This window comes from Hippopotamus amphibius, chromosome 17 (assembly GCF_030028045.1).
Source record: "Hippopotamus amphibius kiboko isolate mHipAmp2 chromosome 17, mHipAmp2.hap2, whole genome shotgun sequence".
In the NCBI taxonomy this organism is placed as follows: Eukaryota; Metazoa; Chordata; class Mammalia; order Artiodactyla; family Hippopotamidae; genus Hippopotamus; species Hippopotamus amphibius.
This window is the reverse complement of record NC_080202.1, coordinates 43,687,406-43,704,001: the sequence shown is the minus strand read 5'-3', so window position 1 is coordinate 43,704,001 and position 16,596 is coordinate 43,687,406. Positions and strand designations below refer to the sequence as shown.

At 37.7% G+C, this 16,596-nt stretch overlaps 1 protein-coding gene across 1 annotated transcript in view; it reads left to right on the top strand.

Moving 5' to 3' along the window:
- The window catches only part of LOC130839599 (EF-hand calcium-binding domain-containing protein 13-like), a 171,078-nt gene that overhangs the window by 119,965 nt on the left and 34,517 nt on the right, over positions 1 to 16,596 (top strand). Inside the window, 4 exon segments of the mRNA XM_057713837.1 lie at positions 2,239 to 2,382; positions 2,817 to 2,888; positions 6,062 to 6,205; positions 10,359 to 10,430. Of these exon segments, the coding sequence (XP_057569820.1) occupies positions 2,239 to 2,382; positions 2,817 to 2,888; positions 6,062 to 6,205; positions 10,359 to 10,430 (432 nt within the window).

Sequence of the window (16,596 nt, the reverse complement as noted above, 5' to 3'; positions counted from 1 at the left end):
CCTTTTTTGACTTGAAGTCTATTTTGTGTGTTATGAACATGGCTACACCTGCTTTCTTTTGGCTGCCATTTGCCTAGAGTATCACTTCTGTCCTTTCACTTTGGGCCTATGTTTGTCTTTAGAGCTGAGGCAAGTCTCCTGGAGGTAGCATATAGTTGGGTTTAGTTTTTCAGTTCATCCAGCTACTCCGTCTTTTGATTGGTGAACTCAGTCTATTTACATTTAGGGTGATTATTGATAGGTGAGGACATAGTACTGCCATTTTATCGTTTGTTTTCTAGTTGTTCTACAACTCCATTCTTTCTTTTGCCTTGTGTTTCTGTCTGCCATTTCAGTTTGGTGTTCTTCTATGATGCTTTTCTCAGTTTTCTCTTTTATATGTTTCATGTCTCTGCTCTAGATGAAGTTTGTATAAAATGTCTAATAGATAAAAATAGTCCTTTTTCTGCTGATAGCATCTTATCTTCATTTACTTAAACAGATTCCATTTTTTATCTTCCCGTTTGTGTTTTTTTTTTAAATCTCCAATCACCTTTTTTTAATGTTGCGAGTTTGTTACCAAATTGAAGTAGCTATAGTTATTTTTTAGGTGTTTTTCCCCCTTTAACGTTTATGCTATAATAAAGTATTTAAAAACTTATTCTGATAAAGAGTTGCAATTTTATGATTCTATCTGTCTATTTATCACCTTACTCAACATTTTTTGTACTTTTGCCTTTTTGTTTCTGATAGAAAGCTCCTTTCAACATTTCTGGTAATACCTTAGTGTTAGTACCTTAGGTTTAGTGTTGATGAACTCCCTCAGCTTTTGTTTGTTAGAGAGTCTACATTTCTCCTTCATGTCTGAATGATAACTTTGGTAGATTGAATATTCTTGGCTGACAGTTTTCATCTTTCAGTATTATGGGAGTGTCATTCCATTCTCTCCTGGCCTGTAGAGTTTCTGCTGAGAAATCTACTCATAGCCTAATGGCAGTCCCTTGGTAGGTTACCATCCTTTTTTCCTTGGCTGTCTTTAATATTCTTTGTCATTGACTTTTGACAATATTATTATAATATGTCTTGGAGATGGTCTTTCTGCATTGAGATGATTAGGTGTTCCCTTAGCTTCATGGACTTGTGTTTCCTATTCCTTTCTCAGGTTTGGGAAGTGCTCAGCTATTTATTTAAATAAACTCTCTATTCCCTTCTCCCTTTCTTCTGCTTCTGGGATACCCATTACACTAATGTTGCTCTTCCTAAAAGAGTTCGATAGCTCTCATAGAATTTCCTTATTTTTAACAATATCTTATTTCTCTTTCCTCTTCTATTTTGTGTCATTTCTATATTTCTGTCTTTGAGCTCGCTCTCTCCCATGTGGTCATCTCTATTACCAATGCTTTCTGATGCATTCTTTATCTCATTTGTTGAGTTATTGAGCTCTAGGATCTCTTCAGTTCTTGTTTTAGAGTTAACCTCCTTGGTAAAATATTCCATCTGTTCATTAATTTTATTCCTGAGTTCATTGAACTGCCTTTCTCAGTTTTCTTGTCGTTTGTCGAATTTCTTCATGGCAGCTATTTTGAATTCTCTATCAGTTAGATCACAATATTCAGTGACTTTAAGTTTGGTTTCTAGAGAACTGTCATTTTCTTTTAGTGGTACAGTTATTGTGGTTCTTGATGGTACTTGATGAGTTGTACCACCCCCCGCCCCCGCCCATTACTCTGAAACAATTTTCCCTCATCTCTACTAATTTCTACATGCTTATTTTCATTGCCTATCATGAAATATGTAAAAGAAAGTACAAAAAAGGATCTAGTGCATGTAAAACTAGTAGGTAGACTGTTAATAAAGAAAGGCTTTCTAATGCTAGGGAGAAGGTATGACTAAGTGCTTTTTAGTCCACAGCAGATTTGTATTTTTCAAAGTTTTCCTTTCCCCAGCTACCCTAGCTACTACCTAACTGTTCTTGAAGTGCCTTGCAGTCTATGAAAGAATGGAACCCCTTTGAGGGAACATAGTTATTGAATAAAAGTGGGCTTTCACAAAAATTTTACAAAAACAACTTTTGCCTAGCTAGTGATGTTAAATTTTGTTTATTGCTTAATTGGCTTCTAAAACCAAAGCCCGTCGATATGTTTTAAAAGCCCTTTAATTCAGAATTCCTTCTGTAATACATCCAGCTGTCTACAAGCTTGGATGATAAGTCTTTACCCCAACTTCATCACCTGTTCTCTATTCATCATGTATTTACAGATTTATTTAAAGAGATTACAACTCTTGAAAAGATCAGAAAAGATAAGATGCCTATAAATGAACTGAGCTCCCAACTCTTGAGTGCTGGAATTCCATTAAGCAACAAGACATTCCAGGAGATTCTGAGTGAAGCATCTGTTGATGGTGAGTCTTTCTGAAAGAGCAATCTGTGTCTAGCTTTTTGAAGCTCTAATTTTACTGTGTACGTGGGATGTCTGTTGTGTATGTGTGTATTTTAGATAAGCCAGTTCTTAGAAATATAATGAGAACATAGGCATATTGAAAGCTAATTAAAATTAGTTTTTTTTTCTGGAAATATTTTTAAGAGGCACTCTCTATTTATCTAGCATCAAATCTATAAAAGGTATACATCAACATTTAATTATTTAATATAATTAGATTTTCCCCTTTCCCTTGACAGAGATTATGGGTAAAAGTATTTTAAATTAGTTGGTTTTTATCCAGCTACTTTTCAGAAACCACAAAATTTGCTCATCCCCCTCTCCCTGTCATGGTTATTTAATGATTATTAGCATTGACACTTTAACATTTCATAATCCTTGTACTTTACTTTTTAGAAACTGGTGAAGTAAGTCTCAAACAAATTTTGGAAACTTTGAACACAAGTAAGCCAGCTTCTGAGTTTAAAGGTGGGTCAATAAATGTTTCCTTTTAGATATTTGTCATAGTTTGCATTGTATTTTGTCATTATTATTATTTTTTAGATGATGTGAGATATAAATGTTATACAAATGAACTGTGAATTTTTGTAACTAAAGTGCACGATTTGGTAAGTTTTGACGTACGTGCACATTTATGAAACTATCATCACAATCAATCAATCAATAAAGAACACATCCCTCCACCCCCAAATTTCCTTATATCCCTTTGTAGTCTCTCCTGCCTTTCCATATCCTTCTTCTCATCCCCAGGCGACCACTGATATGCTTTCTGTCAGTAGAGATTTGCTAGCATTACCTGGAACTTTACATAAGTGGATGTACTCTTTTTTTGCTGGATTCTTTCATTCAGAGTAATTATTTTGAGATTCATTCATGTTGTAGCATGTATCAGTGGTTCATTCTCGTTTATGATTGAATAGTATTACATTTTATAGACATGCCACAGTTTATTTACTTACCTGCTGATGCACATTAGGCTGTTTCCAATTTTTGGCTGTTACAAATAAAGCTTTTATGAACATTTGTGTAAGTCATTGTATGGACATATGCTTTAATTTCTCTTGGGTGATCACCAATGATTGGCTGGATCATTTAATAGGTGTATGTTTAACTTTTTAAGAAACTGCCAATTTCCAAAGTGGTTACACCATTTTACATTCCCACCAGCAATGTAAGAGAGTTACAGTTCTTTCAAATGCTTGCCAATACTGGGTATAGTTAGTCTTTTAAATTTTAATCATTCTAACAAGTGTGTAGTGGTATCCCATTGTAGGTTTTTTTTTTTTTAATGTTAAAAATTTTATTTATTTTCTTATTTGGCTGCATTTGGTGTTCATTGCTGCATGCAGGCTTTCTCTAGTTGTGGTGAGCAAGGGCTACTCTTCCTTGTGGTCCATGGGCTTCTCATTGCAGTGGCTTCTCATGTTGCAGAGCACGGGCTTTAAGTGCACAGGCTTCAGTAGTTGCAGCACATGGGCTCAGTAGCTGTGGCTCGCAGGCTCTAGAGCACAAGCTCAGTAGTTGTGGCAGATAGGCTTAGCTGCTCTACGGCATGTGGGATTTTCCCTGACCAGGATCGAACTCATGTCCCCTGCATTGGCAGGCGGATTCTTCGCCACTGTGCCACGAGGGAAGTCCCTCATTGTGGTTTTAATTTGCATTTCCTTAATGACTAATGATGTTGAGCATCTTCTCATGTGCTTATTTGCCATCTGTATATCTTCTTTGGTAAAGTATCTGTTCAGATCTTTTGCCCACTTTTTAAGTTGGATTGTTTTTCTTATTTCTTTAAATATTCTGGATACAACTCCTATATCAGATGTGTACTTAGCAAATATTTTCTTTGAGTCTTTTGCTTGTCTCTTTATTTTCTTCATTTTCTTTACAGTGTCCTTGGACATTAATTTTAATTTTGATGAAGTCTAATTAATCAATTTTTTTCTCTTATGTATTGTGCTTTTGGTGTTATGTGTATGAACTCCTTGCCTTACCAGAGGTTACAAAGGCTTTTTGGTATGTTTTATTCTAAAAATTTATGGGTTCTGATTTTACATTTTAGGCATATGATCCACTTTTAGTTAAACTTTGTATATGGAGTAAAGTTTGGGTCAAAGTTCTTTTTTTTCCCCCTTGCGTATGGATATCCATTTGTTCCAGCACCATTGTTGAAAAGGCTATGCTTTCTCCATTGATTTGTCTTTGTACTTTTATAGAAGATCATATATATATATATACAGTTGACCATTGAACAACACAGGTTTGAACTGCTTGGGTCTACTTTTACATGGATTGTTTCGAATAAATATGTACTGTGGTAGTATGCAATCCGAAGTTGGTTGAATCTGCAGATGTGGAACTGTGGACATGGAAGGCCAACAGTAGAGCTATATGTGGATTTTTGACTGTACAGGGGCCAATGCCCCAAACCCCACATTGTTCAAGGGTCAAATGTGTGTGCGTGTGTGTGTATGTATTTTTTCCTGGATTCTGCATTCTGTGTTATTGATCTTTTGTCTGTGTTTACACTAATAACAACATTGTCTAATTACTGTAACTTTATAATAAATATTGAAATCCATTAGGTAGTATCAGTTCTCCAACTTTGCTTTACTTTTCAAAAGTTGTTTCGGCTATTCTGGGTCTTTTACATTGCCATATGAATTTTGGAACAAGTTTATAAATTTCTACAAAAAAAGCGTACTGGAATTTATTGGAGAAATTAGGGGGCTCATGAATTAAGATTTGTTGGAAAATTTCTTATCTAATATGTTAATCCTGCAACTTTTTTGGTGTATCTGTATTTTGCCTCTTATATTCTCTTAGATAAACTAAGGATTTTGATCCAAAGAGTAATCTTGAATGTGTGATGATTTGTATAACCCATTGATAAAGCAGTTAGGGACATGGGACTAATCCTGAGGGTCCTGTATAGAGGGGAAAACTCCTAGAGGTTTAGATAAGACCCGGAGGAATGCAGAGTGCTTCAGCTTGAAAGAACCTCTAGCATTTTCATTTTCTTCATAGAAATCTATATCTATTTCCTATAATCTTGAAACTCTTCAGTCCACATTTCATCTACAGGTTTTGTGGCATTTGATCTTTGTGAATAAATATATTTTAGGTTAAAAATAAAGGCCATTTCTACATTTAGGCACAGTGTATTTCTGAAAACTTTACTACTCCCACAGTTTTAGGGGTACTTTTAATAAGAGAGTAAAAGTTATGCGGACTAAGCAAAAAATAGAGCAGCAAAATATGTAAATAGAAGAAAATTCATGGCTAATAACATTATGCTCTGAAGTTTGGGTAGTTTCTTAGAGATAAGCCCTGAGATCTCTCTCACTGACGCAAAATTAAACATTTCCCTACAAGATGCAATAAGGACTACATTTAAACTTAAAGAAACTGTTTTATTCAGTTAAATTAAAAAAATCAGTCAACTTTTTTTTTGTATTGAGACAAAAATAACTGATTTCTCAAGAAAATGCTTAGAATAAAGGATTTGTTTGGCTTATTAATTTTGGAATCATAAAGTTAATAGAGATACATGTTTGGACAATAGTGTAGAATTTTAGGTACATCATTGTTCATAAGTTTCCAAAGGGTATTAAGTGACTTATAGAATCTTCATTTGCTTTCAGATATACACACTGCCCTCAATACTGTCAGCCTGATGAACTGCAACAGAATTCAAGCTAATGACTTGAAAGATGCTTTTGATGAGCTCAGTGTTTCTGTAAAGCCTGAAGAACATCAGATGTTAGAGAAAACACTTGATGCTGACAGTATGTATAACAATTATAAGTTGGTTTTCTGAATAAAGTGATAAATTTTTCGACTCCCCTTCCATATCTTCTACTCATCACTCCCCATCAACTTTCTCTTTATTATCCTGGTGGAAAAAAAAATTCTAATAGAGCAAATCTATTGAGATCATGAATTTATCTTGATTAAAAAAATCTTTGAATATGATTAGTAAGATTTTTTAAAGCTTTTATAGCCCCATCAAATATCGTGTGTTGATTCCATCAGGGTATATTTGTTAGCTTGTATATTTTTAGCACCTACAGTGCTATAGAAATCAGGAAATGTTAAAAAAAAATCGGGAAATGTAAAGTAAATCTCTGAGAAGGTTGTGCAGAATGAAGTGAAACTGCTTTTGACCAGGGAAAGATTAGAAGAGAACTTTATCCACTCTGTGTGAAATATTTATGGCATAAGTTTGATGAATTTGAATCCTAAGAGCTTTCAGAGAAAACAATATATATAATTTTCACATTTTGCAAATTATTATGTGTTTTTAAGATTAACTTGAAATCAATTTCTAAAAGTATTTTCTTTTTTACATTATTTAAATGAGTTTTTGACATTGCTTCATCAATCATATTGGCTGGGGCTCCTGTATGGCCCCACTTCTGGGGCCCATTGTCATCTGTGTGAACAGCATTCCTTGGTGCTGTACAGTTAATGTCCTGCATGACTATGTGTGGCAGACCTGATCTTGAGTGCCTGTTATATGTAAGGTGTCATGTAATATGTAATCAAATAAATATAAAATATTCATATTTAGGAAGCTTTTGGTCTAGGTTCGTAAGGCAAGATATAAACAACAAAGGGTATATTATAATATAGGAGATAAAAGTTCACTGAATGTGCAGTGTTACATGGCAGAACTTGAATAATTATCAGGGAAACAGTGATGTGATACTGTGATTTATAATAAGAAATATATATTTAGTCTCTGTACCCATTTCTGGCACAGAGCTCCTAAAACTCTCATAAATTCCTAAGTGATAAGAGCACTAGGAGCATCTTTTGTTGTAATGAGGCAACTCTGGGTGGGCTTCTGGATGTATGCTGGATGGGGGCTGGTTACCATAAAGACCAAGCCAAGATTAGAAGCATATAATTTTCAGCCCCCCACCCCCCCCCCAAGATGGAATAGGGGCTGGAAAAATGAGTGAATGATTGATCATGCCTGTGTGAGGAGTCTTGCTTGAGACCTTCCCAGATATCATCTTATATATCTCTTCATCTGGCTGTTCATCTGTATACTTTATCATACCCTTTAATAAACTGGCACATATAACTAAGCGTTGCCCTGAGTTCTGTGAGATGATCTAGTGGGAGGAGGTCATAGGAACACCCAGTTTGTAGCCAAGTTGGACAGATGTTGTGGGTAACCTGTGGTCCTGCTACTTGCAATTGGCATCTGAAGTGGGGGTGGGTGTGTCTTACGAGACTGAGCTCTTAACCTATGGTATCTGATGCTATCTCCAATAGGTAGTGACACAAAGGAGAAACACATAAAGACTGAATTTTTCTCATACAGGTGATACTGTGTTGTGTGAGAGTTCAGAGGAAAGCTATTTCATTCATTCAATGAAAGTTTATTGAGCACCTGTTGCTTGCTAAGCACTAAATATAAAGGTAAAAAAGTTTACAGTATATAGAGATGACAAACAATGAGAACATCAATTAAACACCGTGATACTGTACTATACCAGTTAAATACTATGATATAGGTAAACATTCATTGAGTGTTAGGGAAAACAATAGGTACCTAGCCCACACAGGGTTGGATAGGGTAGTCAGAAGATTCTTCCCAGAACAGATGACATTGGAATTGAGTTTTGAAATATTAGTAGGAAGTAGCCAAGAATTGGGAGTGCAAGGAAGTAGACTGGAAGGAGTTAGGAGGGAATGCTCAGAAATCAAAGGAACTCTAAGTAGTCTAGTAGGACTTACACCAGTGGATCTGAGACTGATTTATATCAGTATTACTTAGGGAATTCATTAAAAACCCAGATGCTTTGATCTCACTCTAGTTCTCTTGCTTCAGAGATCTGCATCAGAGCCAAGGTGTACATATGTGTGTGTGTTTTTCAACGAGCTTTATAGTTCATGTTGAAATCATGAATCAAAGTTTGACCATTGACTTGGCGGTGATAGTAGAGAGAAAGAGAGATGGAGAGAGAGAGGTGAAGTCAAGAGCAGATCAAGAAGGGTTTTGTTTCTGTTTTTGTTTTCTGAGCAAAAGAGTTAGAACTTTATCCTGAAGGCTCTAGGGAGTCATTGAAGAATTCAACATTGAAAAGCGACACGATTAATTTTGTACTTTGTAATAGGCGTTCTGATAGTGGTGTTAAGAAAGGACTAAAGGTTGTGACAACATGGATGGACCTAGAGAGTATCATGCTAAGTGAAAGAAATCAGACAGAGAAAAACAAATACCGTATGAGTTTACTTATAAATCTAATAAACAAAACAGAGGAACAAACATAAAACCTAAACCGAGTCACAGATACAGAGGGCGCACAGATAATTGCCAAAGGGGTGTAGGGTGAGGGGATGAGAGAAATAGGTGAGAGAAATTACGAAATGAAAACAGTAATAATGTAATATCTTTGTATGATGACAGATGGTAACTATACTTATCATGGTGATCGTCTTGTAAGGTAAAGAAATATCGAATTATGTTGTACATCAGGAACTAACATAGTGTTGTAGATCAATTATACTTTAAAAAAAACCCCACAAACAAACAAACTTATAGAAAAAGAAATCAGATTTGTGGTTACCAGAGGCAGGGGGTTCGGGGGAGAGGGAATTTGGATGAAAGTGGTCAAAAGGTACAATATTCTGGTTATAAAATAAATAAGTACTAAGGACGTACATACAACATAATAAATATAATTAACACTGCCGTATGTTGTGCACGAAAGTTGTTAAAAGAGTAAATCCTAAGAGTCCTCATCACAAGGAAAAACGTTTTTTCTTCTTCTTTAATTTTGTATATATATAAGATGATGGATGTTCACTAAACTTAGTAATCATTTTACAATATATGTAAATCAAATCATTTTGCTGTACATCTTAAACTTACACAATGCTGTATGTCAATTATATCTCGAAAAAACTGGAAGAAAAAAAAGGACTAAAGGAGGGTAAGCTTGAAAACAGGGAGACATTTTAAAAGGTATACAGTTATCCAGGTTAAAAATCATGCGTGTTGAACTAAGGCATTGATTGGCTCTAGGGATGGAAAGAAGGGAACAAATATGAGATCTAGGAGACAGAACTTCATTGTTGTGTAAGTTAAGGAAGGGCGAGGGAGATGAATTAAGGATGAATAACAGATTTCTGGCTTGGGAGACTTACTTCATGGTGATGCCTTCTAATAAGATAGGAGGAGGATCAGGTTTTAGTGCAAAGATGAGGATATATTGTGTTTGAGATGCTTGTGGACATAAAATTGAAGATGTGCAGTAGACAGTGTAGGCTAGAAATAGAAACTTGCAAGTCATCAGCATAGAGTCTGTAGTTACAAGAAAATTCAGGAAAAATAGAGTATAATAAAATGAGGGCCAAGGATAGAGTACTGGGGCGTGCTAACATTTAAGTAATGGCAAAGAAAGAGTAGTTCATAAAGGACATTAAGAAGAAGTAACCAGAATGGTAGGAGAGAAACCGAGAGAAAGCTGTAACCACAAAACAACGAGAAATAGTTTGAAGAGGGGAAGTGTTAAATAAGACAAAAAATTTAAAAGTGCTCATTGGTTTGGCAGTAGTTAACTGGTGAACTCGGTAAAAGCAGTTTCAGGGGTGGTGAAAGCGGTGTGTGAGGTGTGAATGAGGATCTGATAAACTATGAATAAAAACATTTCTTTCCAGAAATTAGGTTGTGAAGGAACGAAAAGGAAAGGGCAGTAGCTAGAGGGGAATATAGGCTCAAGGGAAGGCTTTCTTGAAAATGACTTATCTGGTTTTGACATGAATAAGATTTGGATACATACAGAATGGATAGCTATCTGGACGAAAGTTTACAGAGGTAAAAAATTATAAGATTCTTTAAGGGAACCAGTGTAACTCATTGTGGAAGTCCTTTGCGTTTCTTGAATTTATCAGTTTATCTTTGTACTGTTTTTGTCTTTACAGAAAAGGGACATGTTTCCCTGAAGACTGCCCTTTTAGCATTGAAAAGCAATAAGTGTTTTAAAGATTTTAGAGGTGAGAATAATTAGGAAGTTTTATACACATCTAGAACATTGGTAATATTTGCCATAACTGTTGAAAAGTGATGGGTCACTTACATAAAAACATAGCTAACATACTACAGGATTAAATGAGTCGTATACATTTAGTATTTTAGGAGTTCAGAGGAAGGTGATCTTTTTATGTTCACTGAAGTCCAGTTTTTAACATTACTTAAAGTTCATAATTGAAGCAAATAATACGCCTTCTAACAAGAATGCCAAAAATATGTGACCTTAAAAATGCTTTAGTTAATAAATTTGTTTTTGGATAAGTAACATATTCATACAGATCATAAATTAAAAAGTATAAAAAGAGCAGGAGGAGATCAAGATGGTAGAGTAGGAGGATGCTGACTGAGCTCACCTCCCCCCACACAAGCACGTCAAAAATACATTTGCGTGTGGAGTAGATCTCACTGAAAAATTGAAGACTGGCAGAAATACTCTTATACAACTGAGGCTGTGAAGAAAGATCCCCATGGAGTTGGGTAGGAAGGGAAGTGAAGTGATCAGGTCAGGACCTGTGCCCCTAGCAGGGAACACAGAGGAGGAGATGGATTACAAGGGTTCAGAGATACTCCTTAGGGAGTAAGCAGTTCAAACCACATATTGGGCAGCCCAGCCCTGGCGTCTGACATTGGGAAGATAAGTCCCCCTAGCTGGTTTGAAAACCAGTGGGACTAACAGGAGGGCTGTAAGAAACCTAAACTTAACTTGTGAAAAGCATGCAAGTGCTTGCTTACTCCCAGGAACAAGGCAGAGGAAGCAGATTGAAAGTGCCTGGGACTCTGGCTGGTTTCCTGTGACTACCCCAGTGCAAACCCTGGCCGATGCCAAGCACCTGCTCTGGCCCCTCTGGCTCTGGTGCAGCTCCACACTAGGGAGAAGGCTGCCATTGCTGAGGAGAGTGCACAGTGGGGGAAGGAGCCAGCACAGCATCCGAATGGGGTGAAGGTGGCCATTACTGGTGTTCTCAGCAGCAGATTGGGAGGGGTCTGGAGCTCTGACTGGTATTTGAGTTCACTCTGGCCCCTCTTGCTACAGTGCTGCTTCCCTCTGGGGCAAAGATACCATTGCTGGGAGGGGAGAGAGCACACATTTAGAGGGAACAGAACCAGTTTGAACCCAACCCTTGGGGCTTCTGCTCTAGCACCTTTGGACTCATCCTGCCCCCAGTAGGGTGGTGACAGCTACTGAGTATAGGAGAAGCTCTGGCTCAACGTGGCTCTGGCTCCAGCCCCTCTATTTCCAGTGCCACCTCCCACCAAGGTGATAGCTGCTAGCACACCCTTGGGGAAGACATGATCCTTGTTCATATCTTTTAGGTCTTCCACCAAAGCCACGCATAGACTGCATGGGGGCACTCTCATACAAGACACCCCTTTAAGCCTGGAACAGGTGACTTTCACTTAAATTCATAGAGACAGAGAAAGTTAAGCAAAAATGAGAAGACAGAGGAATTTCTTTCAAAGAAAAGAACAAGAACCACCCCCCACTGAAAAAACAACAAGGAAACAGACAAAAAATTTACCAGATAAAGTGTTCAAAGCATTAGTAATAAGAATGCTATCTGGGAGAAGAATCAAGATGGTGGAGTAGGAGGACGTGCGCTCACTCCCTCTTGCAAGAGCACTGGAATTACAACTAACTGCTGAACAACCATCGACAGAGAAAGACACTGGAATTCACCAAAAAAAACCCACCCCACATCCAGAGACAAAGGAGAAGCCGCAATGAGACGGTAGGAGGGGCGCAATCGTGTTAAAATCAAATCCCATAAATGCTGGGTGGGTGACTCACAAGCTGGAGAACAGTTATACCACAGAAGTCCTGAGGGTTCTGAGCCCCACGTCAGGATTCCTAACCTGGCGGTCCAGCAACGGGAGGAGGAATCCCCAGAGAATCAGACTTTGAAAGCCAGCGGGATTTGATTGCAGGACCTCCACAGGACTGGGGGAAATGGAGACTCCACTCTTGGAGGGCACACAAAAAAGCATGCTCACCAGGACCCGGGGGAAGGAGCAATGACCCCATAGGAGACTGAAGCAGACCTACCTGCTGGTGTTGGAGGGTTGCCTTCAGAGGTGGGGGGCAGCTGTGGCTCACTGAGGAGACAGGGACACTGGCAGCAGGGGTTCTGAGAAGTGCTCATTGGCGTGAGCCCTTCCAGAGTGCACCATTAACTCCACCAAAGAGCCTGTAAGCTCCAGTGCTAGGTCACCTCAGGCCAAATGACCACCAGCGTGGGAACACAGCTGCACCCATTGGCAGACAAGCAGATTAAAGTGTCACTGAGCTCCACCCACCAAATCGGATTAAAGTTTTACTGAGCTCCACCCACCCAGCCCAACCCACCATCAGTCCCTCCCATCAGGAAGCACCCACGAGCCTCCTAGACAGCTTCCTCCACAAGAGGGCAGACAGCAGAATCAAGCAGTATCAGCAGTATTTCATCTTGTGGAACTGAAAATCACAGCCACAGAAAGACACAGAAAATGAAAAGGCAGAAGACTTTGTACCAGATGAAGGGACAAGATAAAACCCCAGAAAAACAACTAAATGAAGAGGAGATAGGCACTCTTCTGGAAAAAGAATTTAGAATAATGATGGTGAAGATGATCCAGGACTTTGAAGAAAGATTGGATGCAAAGATCGAAAAGTTGCAAGAAAAGTTTACCAAAGACCTAGAAGAATTGAAGAACAAACAAACAGATATGCAACACAATAAGTGAAATGAAAAATACACTAGAAGGAACCAACAGCAGATTAACTGAGGCAGAAGGACGAATAAGTGACCTGGAAGACAGAATGGTGATCATCACTGATGCAGAAAAGAATAAAGAAAAAAGAATGAAAAGAACTGAAGACAGCCTAAGAGACCTCTGGGACAATGTTAAACGCACCAACATTCGCATTATAGGGGTTCCAGAAGGAGAAGAGAGAGAGAAAGGACCTGAGACAATACTGGAAGAGATTATAGTTGCAAACTTCCCTAACATGGGAAAGGAAACAGCTACCCAAGTGCAGGAAGCGCAGAGAGTCCCAGGCAGGGTAAACCCAAGGAGAAACACTCCAAGACATACAGTAGTCAAGCTGACAGAAATTAAAGACAGAGAAAGGTTATTAAAAGCAACAAGGGAAAAACAACAAATAACATACAAGGGAACTCCCATAAGGGTAACAGCTGATTTCTCAGCAGAAACTCTGCAAATCAGAAGGGAGTGGCACAATATATTTCAAGTGATGACAGAGAAGAACCTACAACCAAGAATACTCTGCGCAGCAAGGATCTCATTCAGATTGGATGGAGAAATCCAAAGCTTTACAGACAAGCAACAGCTCAGAGAATTCAGCACCACCAAACCAGCCTTACGACAAATGCTAAAGGAACTTCTCTAAGCAGGAAACATAAGAGAAGAAAAGGACCTACAGAAACAAAAACAAAACAATTAAGAAAATGGTAATAGGAACATACAGATTGATAATCACCTTGAATGGAAATGGACTAAATGCACCAACCAAAAGACACAGACTAGCTGAATGGATACAAAAACAAGACCCATATATATGCTGTCTACAAGAGACCCACTTCAGACCTAGGGACACATACAGACTGAAAGTGAGGGGATGGAAAAAGATATTCCATGCCAATGGAAATCAAAAGAAAGCTGGAGTAGCGATACTCATATCAGATCAAATAGACTTTAAAATAAAACATGTTACAAGAGACAAGAAAGGATACTACATAAAGACTGAGGGATCAATCCAAGAAGAGGAGATAACAATTATAAATATATATGCACCCAATATAGGAGCCCCTCAATACATAAGGCAAATGCTAACAACTGTGAAAGAGGAAATCGACAATAACACAGTCATAGTGGGGGACTTTAACACCCCACTTACACCAATGGACAGATCATCCAGGCAGAAAATTAATAAGGAAACACAAGCTTTAAATGACACAATAAACCAGGTGGATTTAATAGATATCTATAGGACATTACATCCAAAAGCAGAAGATTACACATTCTTCTGAAGTGCACATGGAACATTCTCCAGGATAGATCACATTTTGGGTCACAAATCAAGCCTTGGTAAATTCAAGAAAATTGAAATTGTATCAAGCATCTTTTCTGACCACAATGCTATGAGATTAGAAATCAATTACAGGAAAAAAACTGTAAAAAACACAAACACATGGAGGCTAAACAATACGCTGCTAAATAACCAACAGATCACTGAAGAAATCAAAGAGGAAATCAAAAAATACCTAGAGACAAATGACAATGAAAACACAACGATCCAAAACCTATGGGATGCAGCAAAGGCAGTTCTAAGAGGGAAGTTTATAGCGATACAATCCTACCTCAAGAAACAAGAAACATCCCAAATAAACAATCTAAGCTTACACCTAAAGAAACTAGAGAAAGAAGAGCAAGCAAAACCCAAAGTTAGTAGACAGAGAGAAATCATAAAGATCAGAGCAGAAATAAATGAAAGAGACAAAGAAAACAATAGCAAAAATCAATAAAACTAAAAGCTGGTTCTTTGAGAAGATAAGTAAAATTGATAAACCTCTAGCAAGGCTCATCAAGAAAAAGAGGGAGAGGACTTAAATCAATAAAATTAGAAATGAAACAGGAGAAGTTACAACGGACACCGCAGAAATAAAAAGCACCATAGGAGATTACTACAAGCAACTATATGCCAATAAAATGGACAACCTGGATGAAATGGACAGATTCTTAGAAAAGTATAACCTTCCAAGACTGAATCAGGAAGACATAGAAAATATGAGCAGAACAATCACAAGTAATAAAATTGAAACTGTGATTAAAAATCTCCCAACAAACAAAAGTCCAGGACCAGACGGATTCACAGGTGAATTTTATCAATCATTTAGAGAAGCGCTAACACCCATCCTTCTCAAACTCTTCCAAAAAATTGCAGGGAAGGAACAATCCCAAACTCATTTTATGAAGCCACCATCACGCTGATACCAAAACCAGACAAAGATACTACAAAAAAAACTACAGACCAATATCACTGATGAATTTGGATGCAAAAATTCTCAACAAAATACTAGCCAACAGAATCCAACAACACATTAAAAGGATCATCCACCATGATCAAGTGGGGTTTATCCCTGGAATGCAAGGATTCTTCAATGTACGCAAATCAGTCAATGTGATACACCATATTAACAGACTGAAGGATAAAAACCACATGATCATCTCAATAGATGCAGAAAAAGCTTTTGACAAAATTCAACACCCATTTATGATAAAAACTCTCCAGAAGGTGGGCATAGAGGGAACCTACCTCAACATAATAAAGGCCATATGTGACAAACCCACAGCAAACATCATTCTCAATGGGGAAAAACTGCAAGCATTCCCTCTAAGATCAGGAACAAGGCAAGGATGTCCACTCTCGCCACTACTATTCAACACAGTTTTGGAAGTCCTTGCCACAGCAATCAGAGCAGAAAAGGAAATCAAAGGAATCCAAATTGGAAAAGAAGTCAAACTGTCACTGTTTGCAGATGACATGATACTATGCATAGAAAATTCTAAAGATGCCACCAGAAAACTACTCAAGCTAATCAATGAATTTAGTAAAGTTGCAGGATACAAAATTAACACACAGAACTCTCTTGCATTTCTATACACCAACAATGAAAGATCAGAAAGAGAAATTAAGGAAACAATCCCATTCACCATTGCAACAAAAAGAATAAAATACCTAGGAATAAACCTAACCAAGGAGGTAAAAGACCTGTACTCAGGAAACTATAAGACACTAATGAAAGAAATCAAGGAAGACACAGATGGAGGGACATACCATGTTCTTGAATTGGAAGAATAAACATTATGAAAATGACTATATTACCGAAAGCAATTTACAGATTCAATGCAATCCCGATCAAATTACCAATGGCATTTTTCACAGAACTAGAACAAGAAATTTTACGATTTGTGTGGAAACGCAAAAGACCCCGAATAGCCAAAGCAATCTTGAGAAGGAAAGACGGAGTTGGTGCAATCAGGCTTCCTGACTTCAGGCTATACTACAAGGCTACAGTGATCAAGACAGTGTGGTACTGGCACAAAAACAGAAATATAGATCAATGGAAC